General features: G+C 52.7%; 1 protein-coding gene across 1 annotated transcript; it reads right to left on the reverse strand.

Annotated features, from left to right (window-relative positions):
- Positions 1–537: 537 nt before the first annotated feature.
- Positions 538–4,240, reverse strand: BLOC1S1 (biogenesis of lysosomal organelles complex 1 subunit 1). Its single transcript, XM_060165954.1, has 4 exons — positions 4,065–4,240; positions 3,257–3,329; positions 1,020–1,152; positions 538–738 (listed from the first exon to the last, which is right to left on the reverse strand). The coding sequence occupies exons 1-4, from the start codon at positions 4,123–4,125 to the stop codon at positions 628–630; spliced, it is 378 nt and encodes a 125-aa protein (XP_060021937.1). The 5' UTR covers positions 4,126–4,240; the 3' UTR covers positions 538–627.
- Positions 4,241–10,898: the final 6,658 nt, after the last annotated feature.

The following is a 10,898-nucleotide window of genomic DNA, read 5'->3' on the forward strand; positions in this document are numbered from 1 at the left end:
TAACCGCTGCACCACAAGGGAAGTCCTGTCACAGATTCTTAAGAGGAGGGATCTATCAAGGATGGCAGCTGCCCCTCTCTGTTGGTGACCTTGGACCTGTCACTCCTCCCCCTTCCCTGCCCTGAAGTGCTCCCATGCCCAAGAATTAATCTCCCAACTGGTCCAGACTCATGACACTGCTTAGCACCAGGCTGGGAGAGGCCGTGAGCACGTGGAGAGGCAGAGAGCCAGAGCTGGACCAGGCCTGCTCCCTGTCTTGTTTCTCCTCTGCGGGAAATGGAAGTCCTGGGTTAGGAAGCTTGGGACAGGGCCCCCTGCCCTTCTCTGGGGAGGGGTGGGAAACTCCCACCCTCTGCTTACCCAACAGTACCTGCATCAGGTACCAGGCCCAAGGAGGAGAAGAGAGTTGAGCTTGTAAGAGGAAGCTAGTTCCAGCCTCTACCCAAAAGGCACCATTGCTCAGAGGAAGAGTCTTCGGACCTTCCATTCCTACCCCCCACACTGAGCTAGTAGCTCCTTGAGACACACACAGAGAAATGGAGGCTTGTGTTTTATTCATGGCCTGTCACCCTCCTTCCTGCCCGCCTGGGGGAGGTAGGAGGAGTGGGGGAGGGGAGGGCAGTGGGGCTAGGAGGGGGCCGACTGCAGCTGCCCTTTGTAGACGTACTCCAGCGCGGTGGCAATGGTGCGCATGTCCAGCTCGATGCTCCGAGCCCAGTTCTCCACATCCCCGATTTCCTGGAAGGTGGTGGTGGGGTGCGGAGTCCGGGAGTCAGGGTGGGTGGGGTGTGGCTCTAGGGGATGGATGGGGGTACTTTCATTCCATCCCCTATAAAGGGCTTCGCGTGGACCCACCAGCTGCTTTTACTTCTCTAGCTTCTGTGACACTGGGGCCATAGATTTCTGGGGTTTCTGGGACGATCCCCACTTCCTCCTCAACCCCAGGCCTGCGGTGACCGCACTGGAGGCAGCCAGTGGGGGCGCAGGATGTGGCTGGAGACGTAGGGAGCGTGGCCTACCTTGAGCGCCTGGTTGAAGTTCTCCACCATCCCGATCCACTGGCCTGTCTGCTTGGCAAACTGGGCAGCCTGGACCTGTAGGGTCTTCACCTCGTGGTCCAGCTTTCTCTGGTTCATGTAGGCCTGGGCCACGCTAGAGGTTGCAGGAGGAAGGAGGTCAACTCGCCCAGCTGGTGGGGAGTGGTCTCCAGAACTGATACCCCACTGCCAGAGTGGGAGGCCGGTCAGGAGTCAGGCTGGAGAAAACCGTGTGATTTTGGCCATTCCTGGATGTGAGGCAAATGACTACGATGTACATGCAAATGAGCCCGGTCCCTTCCTTCCATTCCCAGGATTCCCAGGAGAGCCTAGCCGGGAGCTGACCAGAAACATACCATTTCCTACCCCCAGAGGAGTTCTTGAAGCTGGGTGAGAAAAGGGAGGGTTAACCTGGTGGGGCTGAGGGGTATCACTGAGGAAGAAGCTGGGAGGGAAAAGGGGGCGTGGGGAAGCTTGGGAAATCCAGCGGCAGGGACACATCTGGCAATGATTGGAAGGCCAGAGATCCGTGCGAGAAGTTGGGAAGGGAAATTGGGCTCCTCCCTGAATCTAGGGTGGGATGGGAGAGCAACCCCCTCCCCAGGAACTCAGGGTCAAGGGAAGATATCCCAAGGGCTGCTTCTTGGCTCTCTCTCCCAGTCCTCCTCTCGCCCACACAGATGAACGAACACACACACACACTCTCTCTCTCTCTTCCTTCTGCTCTAGGCAACTGGTTTTCTATTCTCCTCGATCATGGTTGCCTGCAGTTACATTACTGCCCCAAGGCTGGTATCCCTGCCCCCCGCTCACCCCCCCCACCCCGCAATAACTGTGCAATAACTGTTCCCCCTTGCTGGCTGATGAATCTTTCATTCCCCACCCCAAAGCTCTGGGTCAGCTGAGAGACTCCACATCCGCTGCCCCCCCCCCACTGGAATCTGTGGGGACTGGAGGGGACAAGGGGATGGGGCGGGGGGGGGTGTCTAGAGAGTGGGAAGGACACCTGACAGGGGCTGAGATAGACTGAGCCTTTGTTTTCCTTTCTGGGGAATGAGAGGAGCCGTGGGCAGCAACACAAAACCCTTTCTAATCTGGCTTTGGCTTAGCTGCCCTCTAAGCTGAAAGTGGGGTGGCCCCTAGCAAAGGAAGAGAAGCAGGAGAAGCCTGGGCCAACCACAGAGCAGAGCCCAGGAGGCGCCAATGTGGGAGGGAGGGAAGCCACAGACCCTGTCTCTTCTCTCTGGGGGACAGCTGGGTCACAGTACGGAGTGTTGGAGGAGCTGAAACAGTCATAGCAGGGTGCTCCCAATGTTTCAAGATTCCCCTGGGAGTTCCTGAAATCCTTATTTTCCCTGTTGACCTCTTGCTTTCTCTCATTCACACTGCGTGGAGGGAGAGGCCTGGAGGGAAGGGAGATCAGAGGCCCCAACCACAGCCTTCTCTCCCTCTAATCTTCCCGAGATGAGCAATGAAGGTGACAGTTCCTGCCTGGCTCACTTAGGTGACTCAGCCTCTGACTTCACAGCCAAGCTATTCGACTTGCCCTGGGGTGGAAGGCATCATACTGCCTCCTTTCTCCCAACAGATGGCCTGGCTATCAGATCATCATCTCTCCACTTTTCTGGGTCACTCAGGGTCAAGAGACAATGTTCTTTGCTCCTTCCCAAGTCACTGGTCATTACTGGCATCCTCACTTAGGACCAAAGCAAGGGGTGGTCTCTGGAGACCCAGAAGGAAGGGAAGTGACAGCCTGGCTCTAAGGTGGCTCCTGGCATAGGTTCTGCCCTCACCCTCACCAGCTGTGCCATCTCTTTCCTGCCAGCTGCTCTCCGGGTCTGCCAGAGGGTGGGAGGTGGAGAAGGAGGGGCTGGGAAGCTGTGGTGAAGGACGGTGCTCTCCCTCCTGCTGGAAGTGACAGCTGCACTTGGACGGGTGAAGAGAGGTGGCCAGACGGCATCACGTTGTGAGCACCAGGGAAGTTATTGTTGGGAAGGGGAAATCTGGCTGCTTTTCCAACCACCGCAGCTGTTCCTCTCTGCCCTTGTTAGGGGTCAGAGCTGGCTCAAGCCTCTCTCCATAAAAGTTAAGCTGGGTGGGAGGAGGATAGGGGAATGAGCAGAACATCTCATCTCCTCAAGAGCAGTCTGAGGGCTAGACCTTGCCAGTGCCTAAACTTGGGGGGGGCGGGGTTGGTGTTGATGGGAAGAGGTTCATACCCCACATTGAGGTGATCCACCAAAGCTTCTGTCAGGCAGGTCGCTGCAGTGATAGCCTCTCGCCTCCTCTTCTCTGGGTGGAGGGGGAAAAGGGATTAGAATGGAGACTTGGTTTTTTGAGGGGTGGTGCTTAAGGTTCCCCCACCCATTCATTACTATTCTGCTAGTTGTGGGAACATTTCAACTAATCTCAGAGTGCCAGAGCTGAAAGGACCTTGCAAAACATAAAGCAAGCCCTTTCATTTTAGCGGTGAGGAAACTGGTACCCTGAGAAGGGAAGCAATTCGCCCGGGGACGCTAACGAGTCTGTGGCAGCGCCCAGGACTCCAGCCTCTCAGGCACGCTTTTCCCCATGTCTTGGCTTTAGGATTGGTAACTCCGGGATTCCCAGCCCGGATTCAGGAAACAAGGGCCCCACCCCCCATTTCGGTGGTTTCAGGCCTCCAAGAATCCCAGCTCTGCTGGGTCCCCAACACCCGCTTCCTTTCAGGAGCGTTCCTTCCCACTTCCAGGATGAGCGGCTCCGTGGACCAATCGGCACAGCGTTCCGTGACAGAGGGCGGGGCTAGGATGCCGCGGAGACAGCGTGGGGGGCGTTGCCGTGGGGGACTGGAGCGCTGCTACAGACCAGGGCCCGTTGGCAAGAGAACGGAGCTCCCCAAAAAGCTCCTCTAATTCCCTCTCCCACATGCCCGTGCCCACTGGCCTGCGCCTTTCCTTGGGTTTGGGCCGTTACTCAAGGTCCAGGCTCCGGGCTGAGGCTAGGCCGCGGCGGGAGAGAAAACGGCGGACTGGATATTTGGCTCACCCTGCAGCTCCTTGCGTTCATTCTGCTTGGCCTGGTGTTCTTTCAGCAGGCGGGACAGCATGGTCGCGGCGGGCTGGGGGCAGGGCGCGCCCGGCCCCCTCCGGCTCCCGGAACTGGAACGAGCTGCTCGACTCCCGCTGGGCCCGGGGTCACGTGACTGCAGTGTCACGTGAGGCCCGGGACCGCCCTCCTTTTGAGACTTGGGGTGGTAGGTAATGAGGATCTTGGCTGGGAAGGGAGGGGATAGTAGGGCCAGGTGAGCTCTTGTCTTTATTGGGAGCTCACTTTTGGTGAGTGTGGGAATGTGGGTTTCGTACCCACATTGCAGAACCAGTTTTTAATCTCCTCTGGATCTCAGGCTCCCAGGAGGGTGGTTGTTGCCAGGCTGTCCATCACGGTTCGGTTGTTGCGGGAGCAGAGGCTCCCAGGACTCATTGAAATTCTTTGCCTTCTCTGGCCGTTCCCTCCTGGCAGCTCTGGTCGGTTTTCAGTTGATCCTCAGCTCCTCCCTCTAGGGGGGGAATGCTTTCCTCTCTCTTCCAGCTCGCTCTCTTCTCACCACCCCACCAAAGTCCCTCAGCTCTGGCTGCTCATTGTCCAGAAGAAACATTTTAGGCCCTTCCAGCGGCCTCCTAGGGAGCTTTGCTAATTTGGCTGGCTATGTGTGGTGAATGTGCAATTCCATCTCTGTCCTTTTGTGGTCAGGGAATGCAAACCCATTTATTTCAGTCTTACCAGTAGAATAAGCTGCTGCCAAAGTAAAAGGTAAATTATATAATACCTCTCTGAACTAAAGAGAAATGCTTCTGGGATTAACCCCAACAAGAAAAAATTATAAACATCAGCAACATATTCTTGCTATTACAACATTCTCTCTTGGTGTACTGTGCACTGACATGCCGGGTGACTTTGGGCAAGTTGCTTATCCACTCCGGGTGTTGGTTTTCCCCTTAGGAAAATTAGAAGATCGGATTAAATCAGTGGTTCTCAGCCCTGTCTATACATTAGAATCATCTGGGGAAGTTTTAAAAAATATGCCTTGGTCGAAGACCAATTAACTAGATCTCTGAGGGTGGAGGCCTGGTATAATTATTTTTTAAAAAGTTGTTCAGGTGATTCTGATTTTTTGTTTTTTTGTTTTTGGTATGCGGGCCTCTCACTGTTGTGGCCTCTCCCGTTGCGGAGCACAGGCTCTGGACGCACAGGCTCAGCGTCCATGGCTCACGGGCCCAGCTGCTCCGCGGCATGTGGGATCTTACCGGACCGGGGCACGAACCTGCGTCCCCTGCATCGGCAGGCGGACTCTCAACCGCTGCGCCACCAGGGAAGCCCAGGTGATTCTTTTTTTAAAAAAAATTAATTAATTTTTTGGGCTGTGTTGGGTCTTCGTTGCTGCTCGCTGCGGGCTTTCTCTAGTTACTATGAGCGGGGGCTACTGTTCGTTCTGGTGTGCAGGCTTCTCATTTTGTTGGCTTCTCTTGTTGTGGAGCACAGGCTCTAGGTGCGCGGGCTTCAGTAGTTGTGGCTCGCGGGCTCTAGAGCACAGGCTCAGTAGTTGTGGTGCGCGGACCTAGTTGCTCCGTGGCATGTGGGATCTTCCTGGACCAGGGCTCGAACCTGTGTCCCCCCGCTGCATTAGCAGGCGGATTCTTAACCACTGCGCCACCAGGGAAGCCCTGTTCAGGTGATTCTAGTGTGCATCCAAGGTTGAGAATCACTGCACTAAACCATATCTAAGGCTATTTCCAACTTTGGCATTCTCTCACTTTGTGATTCAGTTACACAGTTGGAAATTGACTTTATTATATCTACTTGCAGGGGGAGGAGAAATGGATGCTGATTGATTTATTTATTTATCTCTGGCTGCGTTGGCTCTGAGTTGCTGCGCGCGGGCTTTCTCTAGTTGCTGTGCGCGGGGGCTACTTTTCGTAGCGTTACGTGGGCTTCTCATCGCGGTGGCTTCTCTTGTTGAGCACGGGATCTAGGCATGCTGGCTTTAGTAGTTGTGGCTCGTGGGCTAAGAGCGCAGGCTCAGTAGTTGTGGCACACGGGCTTAGTTGCTCCACGGCATGTGGGATCTTCCCGGACCAGGGCTCGAACCCGTGTCCCGTGCATTGGCAGGCTTCTTAACCACTGCTCCACCAGGGAAGTCCCGTTGATTGGTTTAGAATAGAACATTCTTGAATTTTCTGAGTCAGAGCTGAAGATTACTGATTAGTTCACTCAACTCTTTGCAGACTAGCATCTTAAATCCCGGGATGTGTACAAGTGTCAAAGGATTAGTGAGTTGAAATGGTTAAGTGGCAGCATAAAGCAGAACATTAAGTGCCAAAATAAAAACTCTGAATAAAAAGTGTTGGATACTGTGTGTATGTGTTTTTGCTTATATGTGTACTTCTTTAACAACATATCCTGAGTGCTTACCATGTGTGAATCACTTTACGTGTATTATTTCATTCCTAGAACAATCATGTGAAGTATAATAACTGTCATCCCCAGTTTGCAGAGGAAGAATCTGCAGTACAGAGCAGTGCAGTAATAGAGTTCATAAGTTATCTAGCTAGGATACAGATCTGGGCTATCTGAGGCCAGAGCTTGAGTGTAACCACTGTACTATACTATAGAAACCATGGGAGAGAACCCAGGAGGGGGAGGCCCAGAAGCACTTTTGGGGACGGCCCCATGTCTCTTGTCATTATATCTCTCTATGCTTGTGGGGCATCAGTTGGAGGGAATCCTGGTAGTGGGGGGAGTGTTTGGGAAGAGGCTCCGCTCCAGAGAGGAGCTGATCAATAGAAGCGGGAAGAGTGAGAGCATTGCAGGGCAGCCTGGCCCAGTCCTCCCCCACTCTGGCTTTCGCTTCCAACCGCAGTGAGCCAGCAAAACAGAGGCAGACTGGAAGATGCCTGGTGCCTCACTCGCAAAGCTGGGAAAGAAAGGCAGGGGTTGGCCGGCGTGCCAGAGAATGGTGACAAGCGGATCATGAAACAGAGGGCAGGGGCTAACGAGGGAGGGTTGGTGTTGGGGGTTTCAGTGGTGAGTCTGTACTGTTAAGATCAGGATGACTCATGGAGAGTGCCAGGCTCATCCTGTATTACCCTCACCCCATTGGTACAACTGCCTGACATTTTCACAACGGTATAGAGGCTGCCAGGACTCTGCGGACATCAGCCCCGCCCTCCTCTCCCACACACTGGCTGTTCCTTTGCCCTAGAGCTGGGCAGAGGACATGGGTGCCTGTATCTGGGGACTCCAGTTGATCTCTCCAGGGTCATCCTCCACCTACTCTTTTTCTGGGCCCTTGTTGCTCACTGTCTAACCTCAGTGTCTACTGCGGTCGAAACTCAGCTCCACCTGCCTTTGGTAGAGGTGGACACTGGCTGCATGAATATCTGGAGAATGACTCTTGAAATTTGAAATCTCTTTCTGCCCACCTCTGCTTACAATTTCCCACTCAGATTATTTTTCTCTTAGAATAAATGAATGCAACTCTATACTCTTTTCGTCCACTCATTTCCCTGTTCTTTTGAGGTGTCTTTCAGATAGCTTTAATTAGCAAGCTCCAAGCTGACTAGCCGGGCCAAGCCTTAGGGCCAGATGCTGCTGAGCTGTTAGGAGTTGGGTGAGGACTGAGGGAGGACATGGTGTGAGTGCAGAAGGCTTCTCATACTGGGAAATCTGGCTGGGCTTCAAGAGGGGGCCGTTGGTGGTGTGGCCAAGTTCCAAATGTTGGCCTGAAGCCAGTGCTCAAAGAAAAGGGGCCCTCAAGACAGTCTAAATGGCTCACTGTGGGAAGTGACCTCACAGTCCTTCTCCCCAAGACACAAGGGGTTTCCCTGGGATCCTCAAAGACCAGAGCGGTCAAGGCGTTTCCCCACTGACTGTCCTCAATCACGTTTATAGTCTTTCTCTCCCAGTTGCTCCCATAGTTCGAACTTTGGTTCCAGCCAGAATTCAGAGGCTAGCAGAAGGATTCCAGTGCTGGAGAGGTGGGTGGGGTGAGAAAGTCCTCATGTATGTTGGGGAGGAAGAGGCTGACCTTGGGACATATGCTCCAAGGCTCTGCTGCCAGATGAGGTATAGGGAGAAGTTAACCCTGCAGTGTGTGTCCTGGAAGTGTCTGCTCCTAAGCTAGAGACAGCAGCTGGGAAATGTGTGATCTGGGGGAGGTGAAAAACAGGGATCCCTGTCAGAGGGGAAGAGGGCTGTTAGAGGGGGAGGGGCTGCCAGACAAGGGCCAAAGTCTTTGCTGGGTCTGGAATCCATCAGTGTTTAAAATGTTTTGAAATTATTTTGAAATAGTTGTAGACTCAGAGGAAGCTGCAAAAAAAATAATGCGTGAAATCCTGTGTACCCCTTCACCCAGCTTCCCCCAGAGGCGGCATCTTATATAACTGTAGCACAATAGCAAAACCAGGACGCTGACATAGGTACAATACTGTTAACTAGCCTACAAGCCTTATTCAAGTTTCCCCAGTTTTTTTTTTTAACATGCATTCATTTGTGTGTGCATAGTTCTATGCAATCTTATCCCACGGATAGGTTTGATAACCACCACCAAAATCAAGAGACAGAGCTCTTCATCCCCAGGAAGGAACTCCCTATGCTATCCTTTTATATTCACACCTCCACCTCCCCCATCCCTGTACCCCGGCAATCACCAATCTGTTCTTCATCTCCACAGTTTTGTTATATTAGTGGAAACACATAGTATCAGCATTGGTGTTTGTTTTTTTCCTTTTGCCGTGCCGCAGGGCTTGTGGGATCTTAGCTTCCCGACCAGGGATCAAACCCGCGCCCACCGCAGTAAAAGTGCGCGGGGTTCTAACCACTGGACCACCAGGGAATTCCCAGCATTGGTTTTAGTTTAATGAATTCCTGAACTTTGAACTCAAATACAAAAGTTCTCTGGCAGGTTGTTTATTCGAATATTAAGCTTGTTCCATTCTCCGGATTCCTCCGGCTTCTTCATTCCCCCTTAACCTGAAATACTGCTCCCCACTCCAACAATCTGGTTTCATTTCTCCTTTAGGGAAAATCTACACATCTACATTTACTAGGCTGGTCTGGGGCCGGTCTGGGAAAGGGAACCGCCTCCCTTTCTCGGCTATTTATAGCCAGGCTAATTTTGGGTGGCCTGTCTCTCTCTCTTCTTTCCTGCTCCTTCCTCCTGTGGCGGGTGAGGTGACTTCTCAAATATTTGGGCAGAGGAGGTCAGAAGCAGATTCTTGGCGTCTGATTTCAGCCTCGGATTTAGCAGGAGCCAGTGGAATAGAGATGCAGGGAGGCAAGGATTGCAGGTGCAGAGAGAGAGGCAGCTGGGGCTCTGAAGGCATTTTGACCCCGGTCGGATGTTTGGGCTGAGAGTCAGGAGTCTGGGTTCTATCCTGATATTACTCCTCTGCAGTCTCCTAGCAGCTCTTCTCCATTGTCTGGGCTCTGAGATAGAAAAGGAATGGAGAGCGCATACCTGGGGGATGATAAAAGTAGGATCTAGGGGCCAGCCTGCTGAATTACCTGGACAGCACCTGTTTAGAGGTGTGCTGGTCCCCTGGAGGGGATGGCCACAAGTGTAGTGTTGCAGAAATGGAGGCCCAAACTTTCAAACGTGTAGAAACTTACACAGGGCAAGGATTGTCCCACTGGGCAGCAGAGTGAGAGCCTATTTAAAAAATTAAAAAAAAAATTTAAGTATAATCCTGGAAAAAGAAGTAAGAGAGACAAAGGGAACATGGGAAAAGGAATTAGGGAGAACACATACTGGAGCTTTGAAGACAGGGAGGGAGAACAGAGAGTCTTAAGGATATGATAGTGTTTGGGGGGCAAAGGAAATACTAGAGACATTGAGAAATAGTCTAGAAAGATTCCAAGTGACAGAGACAAGAAGGGGGATAAAGACAGAGCTGGGGATGAGACAAAACCAGAGGGTGAGAGAGAGAAGGGAGAAAAATGGAAAGATGGGTATACCCAAGACCATCACCCAGTAAGAAAGAGAACCAGGAACGGGATGTGGCAGCAAGTGAGGTTCCAGTTGTGTCAAATTATTTCCTATCTCTCTTCTTGGCCCCATTTCTGGATTAGAGTTATAAATAGCACAGTTGGAAAATGTCCTCCCCCCCTTTGCCTTTGTCTCAGCCTGGGGGGAAGGGAGAGGCAGAGGGGCAAGTCCCTGTGCACATCCCTGGGAAGCCCCACCCCGATCCTGCCTGGGCCAGCGCAGGACCCTGTCCCCTCCAATCCCTTCCCCTTTGGAGGGTAGGAAATGTACAGTTCTGGGAAGGATCTGGAAGCCAGAGACATCTTTCCCATCTCTCTCCCTCTTGGGGCCAATCTCTCACATTTTTGGCCTTCTTTGACAGTCCATGCTTTCCCCCCAGCTTAATTTCCTCTTCCTATATCACCCTCAGTCTTTTCCTTGTTTTCTCCCTTCATTCCGTCCTTGTTGATCAAACTCTTACCCTTCTTTCTCAATCTCTTTTCTCTTTCAGTTTTCTTTCTACCTGCCTCCTTTGTTCCCCTCCCCAGGCCTGCTGAGTTTTTCTTTCTTCTCGCCTCTCTTTTCCTCTGCTTCTCTGAACGCTGACGATGTATGTGTCTAGCAGAGCCGTCGCCAAGGCCGGACTCTGAGAGATGGGATGGGATGGGGTGGGAAATGGTTTGATTCAAACAGCAGGAGAGGTGCTCTGTGTGTCCATGAGGAGAAGGTAGCATTAAGGGACCACTCCGGACTCATCTGCATCTTTCTCTCTGCATTTCTCTCTTCCCAGACTGCCCTTGAGCCTCATCCACTTCCCATCTCTTACCCGTCCCGCCCCCCGCCGCTCCTCTTTTTCG

The sequence above is a fragment of the Lagenorhynchus albirostris genome, chromosome 11, assembly GCF_949774975.1.
Source record: "Lagenorhynchus albirostris chromosome 11, mLagAlb1.1, whole genome shotgun sequence".
NCBI classification, from domain to species: domain Eukaryota; kingdom Metazoa; phylum Chordata; class Mammalia; order Artiodactyla; family Delphinidae; genus Lagenorhynchus; species Lagenorhynchus albirostris.

Bases quoted from the DNA above. Each gene is read 5' to 3' on its own strand.
- BLOC1S1 (XM_060165954.1), bottom strand. From the start codon at position 4,125: ATGCTGTCCCGCCTGCTGAAAGAACACCAGGCCAAGCAGAATGAACGC. The intron at 1,153-3,256 runs GTATGAACCTCT...TGCAACCTCTAG, and splicing joins GTGGATCACCTCAATGTGGG to CGTGGCCCAGGCCTACATGA. The intron at 739-1,019 runs GTAGGCCACGCT...ACCACCTTCCAG, and splicing joins ACTTCAACCAGGCGCTCAAG to GAAATCGGGGATGTGGAGAA.